The sequence below is a fragment of the Spermophilus citellus genome (genome assembly GCF_964194105.1).
Source record: "Spermophilus citellus genome assembly, chromosome: 3".
Classification (NCBI taxonomy): domain Eukaryota; kingdom Metazoa; phylum Chordata; class Mammalia; order Rodentia; family Sciuridae; genus Spermophilus; species Spermophilus citellus.
This window is the reverse complement of record NC_138184.1, coordinates 16632431-16655629: the sequence shown is the minus strand read 5'-3', so window position 1 is coordinate 16655629 and position 23199 is coordinate 16632431. Positions and strand designations below refer to the sequence as shown.

Below are 23199 nucleotides of genomic sequence, written 5' to 3'. Positions count from 1 at the left end.
GCGGGGGAGCGATGGTCGCAAGATGGCGGCGCTGAAGGAGGCTCGGAGCTACGGGCTGTCGTGCGGGCGGGTGAGCGACGGCAGCAAGGTGTCTGTGTTCCACGTGAAGCTCACCGACAGTGCCCTGAAGGCCTTCGAGAGCTACCGCGCCAGCCAGGTGAGCGGCGTGGGGTCCGGTGCGCCGTCGGGGACGTCGGGGAGCGGGCCGGCCTCGCGCGCCCCTCACCGCGGCGCCCTAGCGGGGAGCGCAGGGTCCAGCGTGCTGCTGGCAGGTCCCTGGGCCAGCGGTGTCCCTGGCCGGCATCAGCCCGGAGCGCCGGGAACCGCGGTCTTCGTAGGTGCTACTAGGCGATACCGGCGGACAGTCCGTGGCGGCCAAGGCGCCGGAACTTGGCCGGGAGGGGCGTCAGTGTTGGCACCTGGAGGCGTCCGGGGCCTTTCCTGGCCCGCTCGGTACCTGGGCAGGAATTGGTCTGCCCACCTGGTGGGGAAAGGGAGAGGACGGTGCTCTTCTGGCCTGGTGTGGTGGTGGGGACTTGGGCTTCTCTGTCTGGACACCTGGAGGGGCAGTTGGGTGGGGGTGACTGGTGTGTCTTCCTGGGAAGCAGCTTTTCTATGTCCCGGGCAGGGTGGGTCAGGGGGCGCTGCTGACCGGGCACCTGTGGGGGCCTGTTCCATCTAGGTGGAAGGCTGTGTCTATACCTGGGGCCTGTGTTTGGCGCTTTCCGATGACCCTGTCTCTGGATACCATCAGAGGGTGAAAATGTTTAGGGAGGCAGTGATGTTTTCCTGAAGGTAGTTGTGTGGGGTTGGCCCCCTGCGGTGTTTTTCTCAGTCTTGGAAACCCTGGTGGACCTGGAAGGAGGCTCTGGCCACCATACCTGGTGGTTAACTCTCAAACTTCTCTGGCCAATTTGGGCCCATCTGGGGAAGTTTGGAGTCTTTCAGTTCTGCCACCTGGCTGGGGGGTGGGGAGACTGCTGGGTGTACCTTCTTTCAGGTCTAACTTTGGGGCACATCTGGAGTCGTGATCAGAAGTCTGCCTCTTCCCATTTCAGTTTGTGTCATGGGCACCCTCTGTCTTGTGCCCAGATCAGAGTTGCAGATCCCCCCCGTGATTAGGATCTGAGAGAAAGGAAGGAGCACTTTACCTCTTTTCCTGGAAAGTGAGGACTTCATAATCATAAGGCGGCTGGGGTTGTGGGGGGATGTCTGTCTCAGGTTCAGGGAGGCCCTGTGTGTGTGTTTATGTATACTGAGCATGGGGGGGCCCCCGCGGGCGGGTGAGGAGAGAGTAACTAGGAAGGAATGTGGCTTTCTTCCTGCCCCAGACTTGTTCAGCACCATTAGCTAAGCTGGGAATTTCTTACCCTGTTTTGTGTTCCCTCCCCTGTCCTGGAGCCCACACCTCCTTTGCTTCTTTCAGCAGTTTCCTTCCTGTCCTTGTGTTTCAGTTTTCCCCTTCATAGAATGGGGATTTCATCTTTTTGGAAGAGCTCCTTCTACCCTTGTCAAAAAGATTCCCCAAGACGAGGCTAAGGCGCCCCTGCAGGTGAGGAGGAGAATTTAATGATGGTTTCAGGAGGTGGCAGTGGCTGCCCAGTGACCATCTTGGGCCATTCTTCCTGGTGAAATTGCAGCCTGGAACCCAAGGTACTGGGGATTTTACCGAGGGGCGCTCTATTACTGAGCTATTATCCTGAGCTCTTTATTATTATTATTTTTTTTAAAGAGAGAGTGAGAGAGGAGAGAGAGTGAGAGAGAGAATTTTTAATATTTATTTTTTAGTTCTCGGTGGACACAACATCTTTGTTGGTATGTGGTGCTGAGGATCGAACCCGGGCCGCACGCATGCCAGGCGAGCGCGCTACCGCTTGAGCCACATCCCCAGCCCCTCTTTTTTATTATTTAAAAAAAAATTTTTTTTTAGACAGGCTGTCCTTAAGTTGCCCCGGCTGGCCTCGAACTTACAATCCTTCTGCCTCAGCTTCCTGAGGAGCTGGGATTATAGGCGTGCACCACCACCTTGCCTGGCTCCCCTGGGCAATTCTGACTTGTCCTGCAGGAAGGCAGGTTTTCCCAGAAACAGCTGGGGGAGAGCGCATGAGTCATGTAAATAAGATGGACTTGGTACCTGGTTGCCTCGGACTTCTGGGATCCTGGGACCAAGAGCCCCACCTTCTGTCCAAAGCTGCCCTCACTTGTTCCAGTCCCCTGTCAGAAAGGCTTGCCTGTGCGTCTGCCTCATGCCATCATGCTGCTATTTTTAATTTTGGGTATAGATTACATCCCCTAACTAAGCTGGGTCTTCCTTGTATGTGAAGGTGAAGTTAACTGCAGACTCTTGAGCTTGTTCCATCCGGGCTGTTTATAGTAGTGTGTTGACCAGCCAGGAAGGGTTCCCTCAGAGAACTCTCTAAGCTGTCTAGGGCAACTTGATTGGCTGGGTAAAATTTTGGGGAGATCCAAACTTGTGTTTTTCTTGAAAGATGACTGGTCAATTAAGTGGCATGGAAGCTTTCGTATTTAATATTACGCTTTGGGCAGTGGACTGGACTGAGCTAAGACCAGAGGAGCTCCTGTGCTTTTTGTGGCACTGGTGGCAGGAAGAGCCTTCATTTAGCTGGCTTTGGATGGTGGGCATGGGGAAGGCAACTTAAAGAACTTGATATTTGTTGTTAACAAAACCTTGTGTGCCCATCTCTGTCAACTAGCCCCCAGGATTTACTGTTCTCTGGTGCTGTGGCTTATAGCCACAGCATGGTGGCTATTATGGTTTGCCAATAGCAACTTGTGGTAGGGTTTTAATTTTTTTTTTTTGTTCTGGGAGTGCATGCTTGTACATGCTAGACAAGCCCCGTACCACTGAGCTGCGCCCCCTTACCCCTACTTAAATTTTTTTAAATATTTTTTTTAGTTTTAGGTGGACACAATATCTTTATTTTTTAAAATTTTTATGTGGTGCTGAGGATCGAACCCAGTGCCTCATGCATGCTAGGCAAGCACTCTACCACTAAGCCACAACCCCAGCCCCCTACTTAAACTTTTTAATTGCAAAAAGACTTTTACATATTCAGGTGTGGCAGGGTCTGGACAGGAACTTGCTGTGGAACTTTCCCTGTGTCTTTCCATGAACTGTTCATTGTAGCCCTTTGAGCAGCCTTGTGTAAGGATCTACGGTGGTTTCTTTCCCCAGAAAGGTCTGAAGTTTGAGCTGCTCTTGTGTAGGCCTGGTGGCTAGGCAGGTAGAGATTTAGCAATATGTGTAACGGCTGGTCCTTCCATCCCATTTTGGACTTGTTAAAGTTTCTCTTTGATTATAAAATCCTGAGTAGTTCTGAGGTTACCATTTCTCTGTATTTCTTTTTTGACTTTGCTGGGTTATTTCCAGGAGAGCAGAGAGAGGAAGTGGTATACAACTCATCCTTCCAGAATAATGTCACTGCCTACTCAGAGAAGTGTCCCCTGGTGACCCTGAGGAAGTGACCCACCCAGGGGCATCAGTCTCCATCTGCCGGGTTGTATTTTGTCACTAGGGGAATTGAGTGGTCTCTGTGGCCAGGTGACCTCCTTGGTGGAGGGGAGCATATTTGGGAATAACTGAGGGCCCAGGCAGGATCCTTGAGGCTGGAGATCGAAGCTGTCTGGGTTTGAATCTTGGCCCTGCCTGCCTCACAAGACTTTGGGCAAGTGAATTCCTGACCCATCCCAGCTCCAGATCCTTCTCCTCAGAACCGTGAGGGTGCCAGTATTTAACCCCATTCCAAGCTTCAGATCCTTCTCTCAGGCCCCAGCATACCCTGAGCCCTCTTGAGCTCTCAGCTCTTGGCACTCCTGCCCAGCGCTGTCTCCTGCTCTGGGCCCTCATGGAGATTCATGCAGAGCTTGTGGGAGATGAGCCTGGGCTCACTCTTCTCACCCAATTTGATGGAGTGTCTGGTCAGCACAGGGCCACTGCTCAGGGGCTAGACGCCCACAGGGACTAAGATGGGTGCCTTGTGTCAGCAGCAATATCTAGAATTATCAAGAGGTAGATAATAGGGGCTGGGGCTGTAGCTCATTGGTGGAGCACTTGCCTAGCACACGTGAGGCAATGGATTTGGTCCTCAGCACCACATAAAAGCAAACAAAATAAAGACATTCTATTCTTCTACAACTTAAAAAAAATAAAAAAAAATAAAAAAAGAGATAGATAATAAACAGCCACCCAGGAATCAGCAGGAAAGATTCATCAGTGGACAGTGCTAGAAAGGAAATAAAATAGGGCAAAATGCTGGTGAGGGACCCCAGGTGGGCATAGGAGATGACACAGAGTTGAGGTCAGTGGCTGGAGAGTCCCAGGCACTGGTGTGCACAGTCTCTTGGAGTCAGGGCCTGGTAAAGGTGTAGGGGGGCTGCAAGGTGCTGTCCAGGTGTGAAGGAGCACCAGGTTCCATGGGCTTGCAGCCAGTATCCCTCAGCTGTTCTGGGAGGCCCTGGTGCTATGCTGGCGACTGCTGCGTGCTAGTAAGTAGGTGAACTGCTTGGACGTCAACCTGGGCATTGGTGGCAGGAGGAGTCTTCATTTAGTCTGCATTCCCTTTGCATGGTGGGGAGGTCCGGGAGGCCAGGCTTGTCTCTCCCTTCCTGGGGGGTGCCCACGTGCTCCTGAACAGGGAAGCACTTTATCCTGCTGTTCAGATGAGGCATTCGTTAGGAATCCTAGGGCCATCATCTCCAAGCTCTGGGGGGAACACTAGCTTATGGTTCCTGCTTTATGTTAGGGGCATGTCAGACTCTGAGGCAGCCTCACTTGCTTGAGGGCACTCCATTGTCCTCGTGTCTCAGCTGCCTCTTCGGAGCCCTAGCCACAGTCTTGTTTGGGGTTGGGGTGGGTTTTGAGCTATAGGGCACATAGCTCTGAAGGGAGTCATACTGTGGGACCAAGTACTAGTGAAACACCAGCATTTTGACAACCCCCCCCACCCCCGCACAGAGGCCACAAACATCGATGACATGAGTGGCTGTGCAAAATTTTTGTAGTTTGAGTGTTCTGAGCCCTGTCCCTGGAGAAAACCAAAAGATGATAGATGACCACCTGCATTTGGGTGTATGTCCCACTCCCATGGCTGTGCTGCCCGAGTAATTCATTTTGTCCCTGTCAGGTCCGTGATGTGAGCAGTTCCTGTTTCCCAGGTGAGGAAAAGGCAGGCAGTGGCTTAGAAGGTTGAGTCACCTCACAGGACCTCTCATCTGGGAAGTAGCTGAGAACCCAGGTTTCATGGCGTGAGGCTTTGGCCAGGCTGGATGGGCTGGGTGGAGTGGGCTGGCACAGGGCATCAGGAGCATGGCAGCCTGTGTCTCCTGCTTGCTGGGTCATTGGGTTCCATTTGCTCGTGTGTTTCCAGGTGGGCGCCAGCTGATTCTGGGTGGGGTGGGCTCCTCCCCCAAGGTGCTGCTGTAGGATGGAGCCAGCCTGAGGCTGTGGTTGGCTGTCTGTGCAGGAGAGGGGCTGGGGGTTCTGGAGAGACAGAGGGAGGCTGAACACCACCCTGGCCACTGTGACCCTTGACCAAGCTTCCGGCTGCCTGGCTGTGGCCACGGTGATTGTGTGTAAACAGTAAGCTGCTCACGGAAACCCACCCTCTGTTGACTCATCAGGAGGCCAGAGTTCATCACCCTTTAAGCAGTTTTGACATCATACCAGGATTGTGACATTGCCAGGAGACCTTGAGGGAGGAACCAGCCAACTTGAAAAACAAGACCGCTTTTCCACTCTTAGCTCAAGCCAGAAACCCAGGAGACCCCTGGCTTTCAGAATCTGGGTCTCAGGGACAGCAGCCCTGCTTGATGTGGCCCAGCAGGGGTCAGACTGATGATTAATACTGTGCCTGTAGGATTTGGCCTCTTTTGTTTTTAGGGCCTCACGCCCAGGACTCTGTCTTTATGACTTACCTTGTCCTGTTTTCTCCTTGGTCTGTGAATTGTGCAGCTGGGCTTTGTGTGATCTCATCTCTGCAGTCAGCCACATAGCCTGAAGGGACACTTAGAACAGTGACCCCAAATGACCTCTGATCTGTAGGTGCTTGAATGACAGACAGTGATGACAGGCAGATATGTTGTCACTTTTAATTAAGAGAAACAAAAGAGAAAAAAGAAAACTGGTGTCCAAGTAAGCCATCCCAAGGGAGACTGTTCCACTGAATGAAAGTGTCATAGAGAGACTTGTCTCCACATGAAGTGGCCATGCACACCAGGACCCAATGCTAATTATATCCTCCAGGGCTGGATACCTTCCTGGCCAAGTGGAGACGCAGCTCCTGGCTGAGTCACGCAGGTTTGAGGGACTGTGACTCCCAGCCCCTCGGGAGGGACAGGTTCTCAAGTCCAGGTGAAGATTGTGGAATCACTGAACTGCTGTTTAAAAGCCACACATGCTGGGTGTGATGGCGCACACCTGTAATCTCAGCGACCCTGGAGGCTGAGGCAGGAGGATCACAAATTTAAGGGCAGCCTTGGCAACTTAGTGAGACCCTGTGTCCAAAAACAACCACAAAAACCACGTGTGTGAAAGCTTTTTTTTAAAAAACTGGATGAGAGTGTAGCTCAGCCTAGAGGCTTGCAGAAAACCTAAAGTACTGGTCCTGTTGCCCCAGGCAAGTGCGATGGCATCTCATTTCCTTTCTCTTCTGTCTTATACTGAGTTGTCATCATGATACGTTCATGTGATTTTGTGTCTTTTTGTCTCTTCCTCAACTAGAGAAATATTTTTTGTCCTTATAAACTTTGCGTGTGCGTGTATGTGTGTGTGTGTGTGTGTGAGGGGGGGGGGTGGTGCTGGGTATGGAATCCAGGGTCACAAATGCCAGACAAGTGCTCTACGGCTAAGCTCTTCCTCCAGCTCCGATTTTTTTTTTTTTTTCCTGTTTTGAGACGGGGTCTGTCTCCCAGGCTGGCTGTAACTCCTGGGCTCAGACGATCTTTCTTTTCTTTTCTTTTTTTTTTTTTTTAAAAAGAGAGAGAGATAGAGAGAGAGAGAGAGAGAGAATTTTAATATTTTATTTTTTAGTTCTCGGTGGACACAACATCCTTGTATGTGGTGCTGGGGATCGAACCCGGGTCGCACGCATGCCAGGCGAGCGCGCTACCGCTTGAGCCACATCCCCAGCCCTCAGACGATCTTTCTAGCTCAGCTTCCCAAGTATCTGGGACCACAGGCGCGTGCTACTGTGCCCTGCCCAAACTTTGTTTGTTTTTTGTCTTTTATGTTGCTGGAAACTGAATCCAGGGCCTCATGCGTTTGGCAAGTGCTCTACCATTGAGCTATAGCCCCAGTAAACTTTATTTACTTATTTATTTTTGGTACTGGAGATTGAACCCAGGAGCACTCTACCACGGAGCTACATCTGCAGCCCTTTTTATTTTTTATTTTGATACAGGGTCTCACTAAGTTGGTTAGGGCCTCACTAAGTTTCTGAGACTGGCTCAGACTTGTGATCCTCCTGCCTCAGCTTCCTGAGTTGCTGGATTTATAAGCATGGACCACTGCACCTGGCTCAAATTTTACTTTTTCTTTTTAATTTTTTTTTTTTAGTTGTAGATGGACACGATATCTTTATATTTATTTATTTATTTTTATGTGGTGCTGAGGATCAAACTCAGGGCCTCACACATGCAAGGCAGGCACTCTACCACTGAGCTATAGCCCCAGCCCCCCAAATTTTACTTTTCAATGGCTATGTCTTCCACACGGTTTGGATCCTAAGAGGTCTCTATTCATAGATCATTTTTATGTCCTGGTCATTCTGGATGCTGGGACAGGCTGCTCCATTTCCTGAGGTGGAGGTGCACAGATGCACTGAATTGTGGCTGGGGCTGCCCTGGGGAGGCTGGCGCAGGCAGAGGCCTGGCATGACTGCTCATCGCTGGGTGGAGTTGGGAAGCTGTGATTGCTGTGCATTTGCTTCCAGGATGTGTTCTGGCTCTGGTGGGGATGGCTGTGTGGTCAGGAAGGGCCAGGTAGGAGGCAGGGAGGCTGGAGGAGGCTGTGGATAGAGGCTCTGAGGGCCTTAGCTGGATGGTACCTGGGGACTGGATAAGGGTTCAAATGTGGGAGGCATTTGGGAAGTCGCCTGTGTCTGGTTGGAGGAGGTGGACATTTCTGATGTTGGCTTTTGCTGGCTATGTGGTAGAAGGTCTTGACCTAGTCGGCTTTGTTGTGATGTTTGATCTGGGGTTTTCAGTGAGAGATGCCGGGTTCCTGCAGGGCTGAAAGACATGCCGATGGCAGCTCTGGAGTGGTTGCCAAGGATCAGAGAGCCCTGGTGTGTCCATGACGGGTGTGTCGTTGCTGTTGAGGTGGAAGCTGTGTGGAGTGAGGTTGTGGGTGAGCCGGTCTTTCTGAGCTGCTGCCTTTGTTCCAGAGTGTGGACGTCCTGAGTTCCTCCAGGGGTCCTCATATGTGTAGTTTGAAGGTGGGTTTGACAGATATGGCCAGTCTTGGATTGCATCTTTTGCTGAGGAGCAGTTGGACACCACGTTTCCCGATTGCACTGGTGTTGACTAGCCCAGAGGCAGTTACTGGACTGTGGGTGCACTGGACAGTGTCGCCAAGGTCTTTGGCTGGATGGAGGGTTTGCCTAGGTCACCCTGAGTCAGCCTTGCAGGTGGGTGAGTGATGTACTCATCAGGTGCAGGGAAGACCAGGGGGAGGGCCTTAGTGACAGCCCTCTTGTCACTGCTTCCCAGTGGGCTTTAGGCATCTCTGTCGCAGGCTGCCTGGAGCAGCTCAGCCTGCCTTGGAGCTTTTGAGAAACTGAGGTGCTGCTGGTGGTGAAAGCCCTGGGTTAATCCTGCTCTCTTCACATGGAGAGATCAGGGCTCAGCTGGGTGGTCCCTTCCTTGAGTGTGTTCTTCCCCAAGTCACTGCTCTTGCTGGCCCTGTGACTCTTCTAAATACTTATGAAAAGAGTCATCATAAGGAGGCATTTCCCTTGAAGGATGCTGGGAGTCACATGCTGGGGTGAGTGAGACTGGCTTCAGCTCCTACTGATAGTATGGTTGCAGGTGACAAAGACCCTGACCACAGCTACCATGGGATGGGGGATGCTGGTGTCCATGCTGGAGGTGAGCTTGGCTGACTTCAGGTCACGTCTGAAGGAGAGTGTTAAGGAAAATCACCTGGAACCAACTGAGAAGCAGGGGCATGGAGGGCCCTTTATTGACTCTGGAGTGGATGCGAAGAGAAGTGGAGAAGACAGTGACAGTGTCCTACTTCTGTAAGGACCGCATGTGGGGCCCAGTACCAGGATGCAAGTGTGTTTAAATAGAGAGGGTTAAGATGAACTTGGGTGTCCTGGAGAACCTGTGGGGAGGGGAGAAGGGTAACTTAGCCTTGGCCCAGTTATTCACAGCCCCTTGCTATCTTTTGAGTCTGGCAGGGTGGGACACCCAACCAGCCAAAGGTCCTAAAGATTCAAGAAGGGGCAGGGCCCACCTTGCAGGTCCTAAGGCCACATCTCTTTTGAGAGCAAAATCTGCTTTTATGAGTTTAGTTCTTTGTGTCCCAAGTGGAATTGAAAGATAACTGTTGTGCTGGGCACAGTGGCACATGCCTATAAATCCCAGCTACTTAGGAGGTTGAGGCAGAAGGATCTCAAGTTTGAGGTCAGCCTCACCAACTTAGTGAGACCCTATCTCAAAATAAAAAATGGAAAGGGTTGGTGATGTAGCTCAGTGGTCAAGGTCAGTCCCCAGTATTACATCCCCAGTACCACACTCACACAAAGCTAACTGTTGTGCTGGGCATGGTAGCCCATGCCTGGAATCCTAGCAATTTGGGAGTCTGAGGCAGAAGGATCAAAGTTTGAGACCAGCCTCAGCAACCTAGTGAGGCTCTGAGAAACTTGGTGAGACCCTGTCTCAAAATAAATGAATAAATAAATAAGAGCTAGAATGTAGCCCAGTGATAAAATGCCCCTGGGCTCAATCCCCAGTAACTGCTCCCCACCCCTGAAAAAAAGATGGAAAAAGGTAACTGTTAAGATGACCAGGGTGTGGCTCAGTGGTGGAGCACTTGCCTGGCGTGTACAGGTCCTGGGTTCCATCCCAGCACTGTAGGGGAAAAAGAGAACGCTTGTCGGGGCTGGGCTTGTGGCTCAGTGATAGAGCGCTTGCCTAGCACGTGTGAGGCACTGGGTTTGATCCTCTGCACCACATAAAAATAAAATAAAGGTACTGTGTCCACCTACAACTAAAAAGTGTATTTAAAAAGAAAAAAAGATAACACTTGTGGAAGATGGGCTTTCTTCCTGGCAGGAAGCAATCTGGACACCTCAAAGGTCAGGTGCTGCCCACTGGGGGGTACTGGGCAGGCTGGCCTTTGCCCCTGCTCCTGCCCTTGGCCTGACCCTGCGGTGGTGAAGGTGGGTGGGAGAGAGCAGGAGCAGTGAGGTTTCCTGGGATCCTGTGGGCAGAAGCCACCTACTGACTGCTGGGAGGAGTGGGGCCTCTAATCAGGGGAGGTGAGTGCTTGTGCACATGTGTGTGCATATGTCAGCCACCATGTGACCTGCACTCCCCTTGGAAACATGGGATCAGCACCTCAGTCCAGGCTAGGCTGATCTGAGGGGGGCCTCTTGGCTGACAGGTGGGGGCAGCCACCCATTCACACTGCCCTTCCTGGTGGGGGTGTTGTCTTCTGGGACCCGGAGGGCTCAGGATGGTCTCCTTTACTGGCCAGTGTGGATGGGGAGGTTCCCCTGCTTTTTTTTTTTTTAAACCTTTAGGAGAGATCCAGCTTTCTGCTGTGGACCTGTTGTGGGGGCTCCCCTCCCCTCATCCAGAGGGAGTGATTTCAGGTCCCAGAGTGAGATGATGATAACTGTAGCATCAGGGCAGCCTGAGTGGCAGGTGTGTCTCCTCTCCAGACAGAGCCACTGAGGGGAAGGAGCCCAAGAGGTGCCTCCTGCTCTTGTCCTCTCCAAAATTTCGTTCCCAGGACCAGGACTGCGTCTCCCACTTGCAGTATTCCCGTGGCTTAGTGGTAGAGTTGAAGGGGTCTGGGGAAGCTGTGGCCTACAGCTTGGCACCGATGCCCTGTGACCCCTGGCCCTGCTTGTTCTCACCCCTCCTGTCATAGCACCTCTGTGGGGAAGATCCTCTGTCATTTCTGAGCAAGGAGTTCAGACATAGCTTGCGCAGCGGGCCAAGCAGGGCTGGCTGCAGGCACTGACAATGCGGACTGTTACTTCAGCTTTTCCAGTGTCAGCTGTAGTGCCTAGGGCAAGGGCCCAGTCAAGCCCACCATCTGTCTTTGTAAATAAAGTTTTATTGGGACACAGCTGCTCACTTGGAACAGCCCCATAAAGCCCGAACCAGAACTTGCTCAGACAATTAGCTGTTGGTCTGGAGTGTTAGCCCCTGCGCTGAGACCACAGCCCTGGGAGGCCTTGCTGTTGTCCAGGGCCAGACTGAAACTTTGGGTCCCTTTGTTCTGGCCCCTTCATTTTATCAGCAGGAAGTCTAGGTGATGACTAGCCATGGTCCTGTGGTTGGCAAAGATGAAGAAAGACTAGGTGTGGTGGTGCACTCCTGTAATCCCAGCTACTTTGAAGGCTGAGACAGGAGAAATACAAGTTCAAGGCCCACCTCAGCAACTTAGCGAGACCCTTCTCAAAAGAAAAAAGGCTAGCAATGTAGCTCAGTGGTAGAGTACCCCTGTTTCAGTCTGTATCCTGCAAAAAACAAAATAAAAGATGAGGTTAGTCCTGGAGTCCAAGGGTGTCTGCTCTGGGACCCACAACCCTCCTGGCTGCCAACCCCCACCTGGATCTCCTGAAGACTCAAAATGCTTCCCACCCTGAGTGCCACTCCCATGGCTTTCCAGGAGCTTTTCTCAGCTTCAGCAAAGAGCCTGGCATAGCTTCCAGTGGGACTGGCCTTTTTTGTTTGTGACCTTTGGAACTGAAAACAAAGCCCAGTCATGCACAGCCTGGATGGGAAGGGCCAATGTGCATGACCCTTGTGGAGTTGGGATCAGCTGCAGCTTAGAGGAAGCCTTGGCGTCCTGGTCCCCTCCACTCCTGGGGATGTAGGTTCCATGTCTTTGCCTTGGAGTGGGTCGTGGGGCCCGTAACTGGTTCTTGTTGGGCCCTGACCACAGTCCCTTGTTCCTTCGGCCTCTGCTCTGTGGTCATACTGTGGGGCTGGTGTCTGCCACGGATACCTCACCCTGGACTGAGGGTGGTCTTGGGGAGCCTTCCAGAGCTTTCTCAGCTTGGGGCAAGTGCTCTCTGTAGAGCAGATTCCATGCAAGATACCAGAGGCCTGAAAGTCCCAGAGAAGGGCTTCCTGGGTCGGTCTCCCTGGCGAGGGGCGGCGTGTGGTTTCTGCGTTCTGTCAGCAGAAGCGGCCTGGTTTTGCTCTTCTCTTCTGATGTCCTCTCTCCCTTCAGAAAGGGTGTGGCAGCTGAGCTGCACAGGCCAGGCAGGGGCCTTGCAGGGAGACATCTGAGGGCAGGGGCAGGTCTCAGCTAGAAGAGTGTGTTCCTTCCTTTCCTGGTGGCACTATTTTTGGAGTTGGACGCTCACCGATGTCTGCTTGTTCCAGGGAAATGTGCTCAGCTCGCAGTGCATCTGGCGAGTGGGAGGGGACAACCAGTGCTGGCGGCCTGTGTCCAGCTCATCCCTAGTCTTCTCTGGGGCCAGAATGAGGCATGTTGGATCCCTTTCCTGTGCACGGGGTCTCACTGGTGAGGTCCTTCGTGTAGAGCCACACAGCCCACCCCGTGATCTATGAATGGCTCCATCCCGGGGTCAGCTTTTCATAAACCGGAAGTGAGCTGTGTCAAGGAGGATTCTGCTGAGGTGTCTGTCCTGGGAGGATTGATGAGTCGTGGCCCCGGCTCTCTCTGCGCTACCCTCCTGTCATAGCATCTCTGAGCTTAGGAGGCCGCGGATTTCCCGCTGAGCAGCGCCTGCCAGAGCTCACACGTGCAAGGTAAAGTTCACAGCCCTGGAGCAATAGTGGGTCCATGCAGCCCCACAAAGGCAAAGGTGTGGTGTGTCTTCCTTCCCCTGGGTGGGGTGACCGGCAGGGTCTAGGCCCAGAGTCCCACCACTGATGGCAGCTTGTCCTGGGAGCCTCAGAGTGCCCCTGCCTTTTGCCTTTCCTCTTCCTGCTCTCTCACATGTAGGTTAATTGAAGCCTGGCCACTTTGGAGTGACAGGAGTGGCCTGAGAGCTGGCCGCAGACTGTTGGTGCAGTTCTGGGTTGAGGTGTTCAGGAGCAGGTAACCATGCGCTGTGGGCACGGCTGTTCCTCAGCAGGGCCTCATGCCCAGGTGTTTGCACTGGGGTGGAGGGATCCAGTGGGTGGGAGAACCTGAGGGTGTCACAGGCAGGTCACCAGAGGATGTGGAAAACAGGGCTCAGGCCTAGGGCAGTGCCAGCAGGGCCAGTACCACGTTGACCACACTGGGACTGGTCCTGAGCCAGTCTGCAGACCAGGCGGATTTACTGCAGCATGGTCTGGGAATTGGGGGCAGCAGCCTGGGCACATGCTGGCAGAGGCTGCCCATCATCCTGTGGCCACATGGGCACCCAGGGCTCAGAGGGAGGCCAGGCAGAAAGCTTCCAAGTGGTGGAGCTGGTGTCCTGATGACAGCTGAGGGCTGGGAAAAGGAACAGGCTGCCTCATTCTCCTTGCTAATGTTAAAACACATGGAGGCTGGGCACAGGGTGGCAGTGACCGCCTGTGTAGTGGTGCCACCCTCTGGGCCTCAGTTCCCCCTCCTGCAGTGTGGAGTCATTGTGGGCCAGTGCCTGTGGCCTGGTGGTGTGGTCAGGTCTTGAGTCCTACCCCTTGGGCTGCAAGGCCTCCTTTCTCCTCCTCCGTGGCATATTTGTGGGTTTAGGGAGCTTCACCCCAAAGTGGCTTACAGGGCATCTGGCACATGAGGCTCCCCTTTCCTGCTCCACTGTGTCCGGGCACAGACAGCTCGGCTGGGCGGCTTCTGCCCACATCCCTGCTTTCTTGTACCTGTTAGTGGCGAGGAGCCTGCTTTATTGAGGACAGTTGAACAGTGAGAAATAAAAGCTCAGGCTAGAATGGCAGGCAGGTGGGAATGTGGCCCCACGTGCTCCTGTGTTCCTGGCTCCTCCGGGCACACCTGCCTTCCTGCTGCCCATGAAGCCACAGGCACAGCCTGGCCCAGGAAGGGTGGGACTGGGCCCTGCATCTTTAAAATGGCTTTGGTTAGGAAGGCCTAGCAGAAACTTCCTTACTCCTCTGACACAGCCTTGCTGGTAGGGCCACAGGTGCTGCCGGGTCAGTGAAGGCAGGTGGCGATGAAGGCCCACGGTGGAGTGGCAGGAAGGGCTGGTGGTGGCTTCAGTTCCCAGATGTCCCAACATTTCCTGCCCTCTGGGCCCTGAGCATCAAGAAGTTGCCCACTGGGGTTCAGCTGTGAGCCTGGGGGTGCAGACGTCCAGTTGCTTGACCCGTCCCTTCACAGCTCTGTGTCCCAGAAGAGTTGAGGCACAAGTTGCTCCAAAGGAGCTCCACTGTTGGAACTGGGCACTGAGGGGTCTTTTCAGGTGGGAGTCACAGACCCCAGGCTAGCCAACTGCTGGATACTCAGAGCTGCAGGACTTATGTGGTGGACCTCTGGGCCTGTCACCTGGACTTGTCTGAGACAGGTCTCTGTGGAGGGTGACACAGAGCAGGCATTCCTCACAACAGCCTGGGGGTGGTCTGCACTGGGCTGTAGCGAGGCTGCAGCCTGGAGGCTTCACAGGCTGTGTTTTGTGGTGACTTGCTGACCCCATGATTTGTCCTGTGGACTGTGTTAGCCTCTCCTCAGGCCTGAGAGATGACCAATGTCAGACAGGTGTTACCACTTTAAAGACCAGACTCTGGCTCCCTCCCCACCCTTTCCAGGCAGAGGCGACCGTGACAGAGATCAGATGGGCAGCGCAGTGTGAGCTCAGAGCCCAGGAGGAAGGCCAAGTTGGCAGATGGCTTGGGGGAAACGCAGCCGGGGGACTACACGTCACTGTTTCGCTCAGGATGTGCGTTCAGATTTTGGTGAACTTGAGTTACAAAATTGCGTGGCAAAAACCAGAATAGGAGTGGCTGCCGCACATCAGCCAAGTCATTCCTGGGTGGGTGGCTCTGCAGCTCCCCTGCGCCACCTGGAAGGCTCCTCTCCTCCTCCTCAGCCTCACCCCTCCTGGCACCTGCCCTGTCTCTTCGGTTGTCCCTTGGGCACAAGTAGCCAAGCAGGCCAGCGAGGTTGAGTGAAGTGTGTCTGGTGAGAGTGTGATCACTGGGTCAACCGTTGCCACTGTGACTGCCCACAGCCTGCCCAGACTGTCCACGAGAGACGGGGCCTCTCTGAACTTGGGATCGCAGCAGTGGGCGGGAGGGAGGTGAGTCTGCAGGATGGTGACTTGCAGGGTCAGGTCAGACCTGGCATCTGGCCAGAGCGCTGGCCAAGCCCCCACGTGGGACACCTGCTAACCTGGTCCTGGTGCCTTGCTGGGCAGTGGGGGTCCTAGGTGGAGAGTGACAGTCCCGCAGGCTCTAGAGCAGCCTGCATGACAGGAAGGCTCCCTGGTAGAAGGGACATTTGCCAGGGCCTGAAGAAAGATTGGAGTTCCTGGCCCTGGCGGTTGTTAGGGAAAAGCCTGTGCCCAGGAGGCCTGTCCCTGTCCCACGGGTGCCAGTGGCCAGAGACACGCCAGAGCAACAGTTCGGAGTGAGTGGGAAGACGGCCAGAGGGCACCTCCTCCCTTTCGTAGGCCTCCCTCTCCCAGTCCCTTCCCATCCTGGTTCAGATGTCTCCTTGTCACTTGGGTCACCTGGGATTGGGTCACTTGGGATCAGTGGCCTTGGCTCTGCGCACCTGCCTGCTCAGTGAAGGCTGTTAGCCATTCGTCTAATCCTGCGGTGGGCTGTGTGGAGGGGGCAGGGTCCTGTGTGCTTCCCTGTCCTCCGGCTCTGGACAGAATGTTCCTTCCTCCCGTTGCCTCCGGGGCTGTGTCCTGCCTGGGATTCCCAGTAGCTGCCAGCTCCTGTCTGGAGCCCTGGCCGCGCCGCCTCCCCCAGGCTCTTCGCACTCGCACGTGTCGGGGTCGCTCCCTCCACGGTGCTCCTGCTCTGCCAGATGCCTTTTCCAAAAATAAAGCTGGCAGAACTCCGCTACCTCTTCTCATGTGGGTTAAGTGGTTCACCCCACGGTGGTGGCACTCCCTCACAGAGCCCCACAGAGGCACCTCCGGAGCTGCCTTGCACAGAGCTGCTCAGGGCCTGAGGTGGCCATGCCCTCTCCAGACCCTGAGTGTTCATGGTGGCTTTCCTGAACCGGGTGCCAGCGTGGCCCTCTGCAGCCTTGTAGCTTCTGCTCTGCTCTGCTCTGCTCTCTCCTTTCCCTCTTTTGGGGATGAATCATGGCCCCACACATGCTAGGCAAGCACTCTGCCACTGAGTGTGTCCCCAGCCCAGAACACTTTTCTTTTTAAACTAGGTTCCTTTTTTTTTTTAATCAAATAAAACCATAAAAAAGTGCCACCTTATAAAGCAGGTGATGGTGGGCTGCTCGGCAGGGCCAGGGAGCCTTATAGTGTGACTCTGCCTTAGAGCTGGGGTGGTCCTCAGGGATCCCCCTCCATAGGTCCCTGGCATTGTGGGGTCCTGGGATGCACCTGGCCCCCTGTGCCCACCCTGGAGGGTGTGCTGCAGGTGGCAGCTTCGGGCCGTCTGCTGGATCACTGGCCTGTATGTACCCTTAGCAATGAAGCTCTTTCTGGGCTCGGCAAACCTGGCCGGGTGGCTCCGGGCTGCTCCGGGAAGGGCTTCTGGGATTCTGCGTGGATGGCCCGACACTTTTCCTGACGTTGGCTCAGTGGCAGGAGGAGGAAGGTCCTCAACCTTCTCCACAGAGCACTAAACCACGCTAACACCATGTTCTGCTTCTCTGTCCTGGCATCTGTGAGTTGACAGTGGCGTTGGGAACTTCCCCCTTGTTTCTGCTCCACCCCTTTCTCTTGATCTCCTCAGTTGTCTTCCCTCAGGGATGGAATTTGGAAAAGCCCCGTGTTTGAGGTACTGGAACACCTTGGTCTGGGACATTCGACCTTTCAGTTTCAAATGTTTGCTCCTAATTTGGCTGGTTTTAGGATGTCCTCTGGTGTTGGGGCTGGGGTCCCTGCTAGGCGGAAGTGATTAAGGCCAGCTCGTTCCTTGCTTCTGTTGGTCCTTCCTGCACCACTGCACACCTCAGCCTGGCCCCTCACCTGAGGTGTCCCTATCCCTCTCTGCCTCACTGCTGGCCTACTCCTTGGGAGTCTTTCTGCATCCACACAGCTGTTTCTGTGGCTGGTCATTCCAGAGTGGCCGGGTCTGTCCCCTGGGACCCTGCTGTCTTGGGAGCCCTGTCCATTCCTGGCTGCTGGACCAGGCACGTGCCCCTTAACACATCTATCAAGTGGTGGTGGTAGGACACTGAGTGGCCTCACATGGGGCTTCCTCAGCCTGTGACAAACCACTTCCCAGGATGCTCAGTGTCTTGGGGGACATGGTCTCACAGTCTCTGGGATGCTTGCAGAATTCTAGAGGCCCTGTTGGGAGCAGCCACTGAGCCACCCGACCAGGTTTGCTGGAACCTAGAAAGCGCTTCAGTTGCTAATGGTGCAGCCTAGTGTGATACCTGATTTCTGATTTGTGTCTCCCATGCCACCCTCACAGGGCCACCTGGTGACCCAGCTAAGCAGCTTGGAGCTCCTTTCTGTCCCTGCTGAGTCTGCTGAGGGCCTTCCTTTGAAAGAGACTGTTTCTGGAGGGCATGGCCGGCTCCCTGAGGAGAGAGGGCTGCAGGAGGCTGCTGAAAGCAGGCCAGCAGCAGGAGTCCAGGAATTTGCGTGGGGATTCCTTTGCCTGCATCAGGGGTCTCCAACGTTCTTCTTCTTTTTCCCATTTATATGGTGCCAGCTCTTGGGCCCTGCCAGGCATGTCAGATGGATCAGGGAAGTGCCTGGGATTCGACTCCTAGTCTCCTGGTGCACATCCTGCTGAGCCCTGGCCCATCTGGCTCTGATGGCTCCTTCATTTGCGCCTGCTCCCCTGAATAACTGGCCCCTGGCCCAGGATGCTGTACCTGCCCTGCCACACTGGCCTAAGGGAGGGTGCAGCCCTTGGCCTTATCAGCCTGGCTCTGAGCCGACTGTGCCACAGACCAGGTCCTGCTCCCTCCTCCCAGTGTCCTGTGCTCCAAGACCTGGGTTGGGCCAGAAGGACTCCCCTGGAGTGGGAGGCAGGTTGGAGGGTCCACCTTGCTCTGACCACAGACTGTCTAGATCTTCGAAGCCACCTCTTCAGGCACATTCCAGGACCTTCCCACTTCTTGTACACCACAGTCTCTGATTCTTCTTAGTTTTGTAGTAGTGCTGGGTGGGATACCGTGTTGCTCTGATTTGCGTCTTACTTGTGGCTTCTCGTGTGTTGTCACGGTCCATGTTACTTTCTGCAGCAGGTGCGCATCCCTTGCTGTTCCTGTTGACTGGTTTGGCCAGCAGTGGGGCTCCCCCCCGGGGCAGGTTGACCTAGGCCTTGCTCTCAAGAGTTTGCTTGCCTTCTGCCCGCTCTGCCAGTGAGGATGGTGGCGTGGAGGTGAGGACAGTGCCGTGGAGGTGAGGACCATGTATGCCATTCCTTGTTCGTGATGGACCAACATTCCCCTGCCCTGTGGAGAGTTGAGGCCTGAGTTTGGCAGCTGGAAGTTGCCACACCTCTTTGTGGGACCTCTGCTGTCAAGTGGAGTCAGGTGTGTGAAGCTGGCAACCAGCTGGCTACTTGTCCCCTTTGCTGAGCAAGATCTGTGCACCACACTGGCTGGTGTTTTCAAAGCACTCAAATTGTCATTAGGCTACTTTTGAAGATCTTGAGTTTGCTTCAGTTTATCTGGGTGACATATTAGTGAGAAAGCTGAAGTTATGTTTAAAAAGTGTTTTTTTTTTTTTTTTTGGTATTGTGGGTTGAACTCAGGTGCTTAACCACTGAGCCACATCTCTAGTCCTTTATATATATATATATGGATAGTTTTTCCAAAATATTTTTTAGTTGTAGGTGGACATAATTCCTTTATTTTATGTATTTATTTTTATGTGGTGCTGAAAATCCAACCCAGTGCCTCACACATGCTATGCAAGTGTTCTACCACTGAGCCACAACTCCAATCCCTCTTTTTATATTTCATTTGGAGACAGGGACTCACTTAGTTGCTTAGGGCCTCACTAAGTTTCTGAGGCTGACTTTGAACTCATGATCCTCTTCCCTCAGCCTCCCAAGCCGCTGGGATTACAGGCTTACACCACTGCACCCAGCTTGTATTTTTTATTTAGAGACAGGGTCTCTCTAAGTTGCTTAGGGCCTCACTAAATTGCTGAGGCTGGCCTTGAACTTGCCATCTTCCTGCCTCAGCCTCCCGAGCTGATGGGATTACAAGGGTGCATCACCACGCCCAGCTAAAGCTGGTTTTGTACTGGCAAATAGTAGAGTTCACCCAGCCCCTGACGGCTCCCCAAATCATTTTACATACAGGTTGTGTTAGAGCCCAAGGCTATCCTCTGTTGCCATCCAAGCACAGAGCAAGAACTTACCAAGAGGCTCCAGGGCGTCTGTGCTGTGATGTCCTCTACAAGGATGAGACTACTCTGTTGGCCCTGGTGCACTGCTGCTTTCTCGAAGAAAGACCCTTAGTTCCCCTTTCTCCATCGTCAGAATCCGTTCTCCAGGCAGAAGCTGCCTGAGTCCTCCCTGCTCAGCTTCAAGATCCTTCCGCTTTTGGTTTGGCATCAGGTTTTGAACCCAGGAGTGCTCTACCACTGAGCTGCATCCCCAGCCCCTTTCTTTTTATTTTTAGTCAGGGGCCTAGGTGACTTAGGCTGGCCTCACATCAGCGATCCTCCTGCCTGAGCCCCGGAGTAGCTAGGATGCAAGCTGCGCCAGTGCGCCCAGGATCTCAAACGCCATGACCAGGGAGTCAGTGCAGCGACTTTCAATGGAACCACGAGAGGTGTCCTCGTGATGAGCTCTTGGTGCACCCAGTGGGGTTCAGTTGTAAACTAGGACATGCACAGGAGTCTTCGTGGCTGTACTGTCACGAGCAATACCTGTCACATGTGGCAAAGGTGGAATGAATGGGCCACCAGTCTCACATTTTACTTAAACAACAGGCCAGCCATCACCTTGCTGAATATTATTTGATGTTTTGAGAAAGGTCACCAAGAGCCTCTTGTGTCCTTTTTCCCAGCCCTTATCCCCCGTGGCCTGATACTCTGGCCGAGAGTGGACGCCGTGAGGTTGCATGGTCTTCATTCGCCCTTTAGCCCCGGAAAGACAGGGCCGATTGTTCCCATTTTGTGGATGAGAAAGCTGACAGATACAGTGTCAAATCTGTCACCAAGGCCACACAATGAGTTGAGGGACTGTCTCCCTGACCCAAGGAGTCTGCAGGCCCCTGCAGCTTTGCCCCTTTGTTCATGTCAGGGCTTTGCTTTGTGTGTATGTGTGTTTAATATTTATTTTTTAGTTTTAGGGGACACACTCTTTATTTTACATTTACGTGGTGCCTCATGCCTGCTAGGCGAGCGCTCCACCACTCAGCCCCAGCCCCAGCCCCTGCTTTGTGTTTTTAATAAAAGAATGTTGTAGTCCTTTATCGGAGTGTTCAGAAAAGTAGAGGTGGGAGCTGGAAGAGGTGAAGGTTGTTGTGTGGCAGGGTCCATTTAGTACTATCACATACATTGTTTCAGCAGCCTAACAGGTTAGGTTGCTAGCTCTCTATGGCAGGGCCCATGTATTACTGAGGTCACACAGCTTAAATGTCAGATCCTGAATGGGAACCGAATCTTCTAATCTTAGCTTTTGGGCTCTGAGACAGAGTTTTGCTTTCAGTTTCCAGCAGCTGTCGGTGGCCTCAGTGTGCCGTTTTCTGATCTTGAGTCCTCCAGTGTCCTGACCCTGCTGGGCTGATGGGTGGAAGTTGGGCTTTTATACTGCTGGGATCTCCTGCAAGGAAGGATATCCCAGGTGATATTTCAGGTGCTGCTTTAGCTTTAAGGCTGAGGTCAGGTCCCTTCCCTGCACCCCTGGCCTTGGTTTTGGGTGGCTCAGGTGACATGGAGGAGGGAGCCAGCCCTGGACCACGTGGATTTTAGTGCCTTCCAATTTGTCATTGCTGCACACATCTGTGAGTCAAGTTTCATTCTTCCTAACCCAGGCCCCTGGCTCCTGACTTCTGGGAGGCAGGAGGATTGCAAGTTCAAAGCCAGCCTCACCAACTTATGAAGGCCCTAAGCAACTCAGCGAGAACCCATCTCTAATAAAATACAAAAAAGGGCTGGGGCTGGGGCTCAGTGGTTAAGTGCCCCTGGGTTCAATCCCTGGTACTAAACAAACCTGGGCTGGCAGTGAGTGCTGGGAGGCTGCTGGGCAGGGCCTGACGAGATCTTCTGCTCTGGTCAGACTGCTTCCCCCATTGGATTGCAGAAGGGAACTGGATGGTCCTTGTAGCCAGACTGCTGAGAAGGCAGCTGCCCAGCACCAGAAGCCAGTTTTGTTTTCCTTTCCTAAATAAATAGGCCTCTGGCCGTCCGCTGAAGCTGTCAGTCTGGAGCCGAGCCAGGTTTGACTGCTGTGGTGGTGCAGATTGCGAACCATTCCTGAAATCTAGCTTCTTGGCCTGAAATAAATGATCTTTAATGATCTTGGTTGGCTCTGGCTGATGCTGTTGAGTAGGAAGGTAGGAGACATTATTAGTATTTTCTTTTGGAAGAATTAATATTTTTAGAGCAGTTTTGATTTCACAGAAGGTTTGAGTGGTGAGTGCTGCCTGGCCTGTGTGAACCCTAGGTTCCATCCTGGCACCAAACCAAACCAAACCACCCTGAAGACTGCAGATGTCCCATTTACACCGTCTCCCCCATGATCAAAGCCCCCACTTGGGTGGTACGTTTGTTGTGACAGCTAATCCTACATTGACATGTCATTGCCACCTGGAGTCCATACTTCATGTCTGGTTTCATAGAGTTGAAATTATATAGTAGGCAGCCTCTTCAGACAAGCGTCTTTAACTTAACAATATACACTTAAGGTTCTTACATGTCTTCATGGCCTGATCATTTGTTTGTTTGTTTAGTACCAGGGATTGAACCCAAGGGTACTTAACCACTGAGCCACAGCCCCAGCTCTTTTTTGTATTTTATTAGAGATGGGTTCTCACTGAGTTGCTTAGAGCCTCCATAAGTTGGTGAGGCTGGCTTTGAACTTGCAATCCTCCTGCCTCAGCCTCCTGGGTTGCTGGGATTATAGGTGTGCACCATCGCACGTGGCTCATTTCTTCATCACTTCCTTCTTTCTTTCTCTTCTTCTTTCTCTCTTCATTTCTCTCTTTCTTTCTTTCTTTGTTTTTTTTTTTTTTGCGAGGCTGGGAATGGGAGCAGGGCCTTGCACGTCTAGGCGAGAGCTCTGCCACTGAGCCACGCCAGCGCACTCATGCCTTTTTGCTGCTAAATAATATTCCATTATTACATAACACAGTTTATCTGTTTATTTACCCGAAGACTTCTTGGTTTCTTCCATGTTTGGATAATTATTAATAAAGCTGCTGTCACTCTCTGAGTGCAGGTTTGTGTGGACACAAGTATCACTCTGCTGGGTAAACACAAAGGAGCGTGATACTGGATCACCTGGTAAGAGCAGGTTATTGAGATTGTGCATGAGTGTGTTACTGGGAATTAAAACCAGGGCCTCACTCAACTCCAGGCAGGTGCTTTACCATTAAGCTCCTTCTCCAGCCCTTTTTACCTTAAGACAGGAGCCCACTAAGTTGCTGAGGCTGGCTTGGAACTAGTGATCCTCTTGCCTCAGCCTCCTGAGTTGCTGGGATTACAGGTGCGTGTCATTGCACGCAGATGTTATTTAGTCTTATAAGAAGCTCCTGCTGGCCATGGTGGCACACCCCTGTAATCCCAGTGACTTGGGAGGCCAAGTCAGGAGGATCGCAAATTTTCAGATTTGCTTCAGCAGTATAGCCAGACCCTGCCAGTCTGATGGCCTCCCTCTACCTCTTTCCAAACTGTACCTTCCAAGAAATGTTAAAAGCGTTGTTTCCTGCACTTGACCTGGTTTCATTTATTTGCAAGCCCCAAAAGATGAGCT

At 53.0% G+C, this 23199-nt stretch overlaps 1 protein-coding gene across 1 annotated transcript in view; it reads left to right on the top strand.

Annotated features, from left to right (window-relative positions):
• Positions 1-23199, top strand: part of ELL (elongation factor for RNA polymerase II) — a 67330-nt gene continuing 44131 nt past the window's right edge. The window contains exon 1 of the mRNA XM_081284950.1: positions 1-157. Coding sequence (XP_081141076.1) covers positions 23-157 — 135 coding nt within the window. The 5' untranslated portion in view covers positions 1-22. The remainder of the gene's footprint in view (positions 158-23199) is intronic.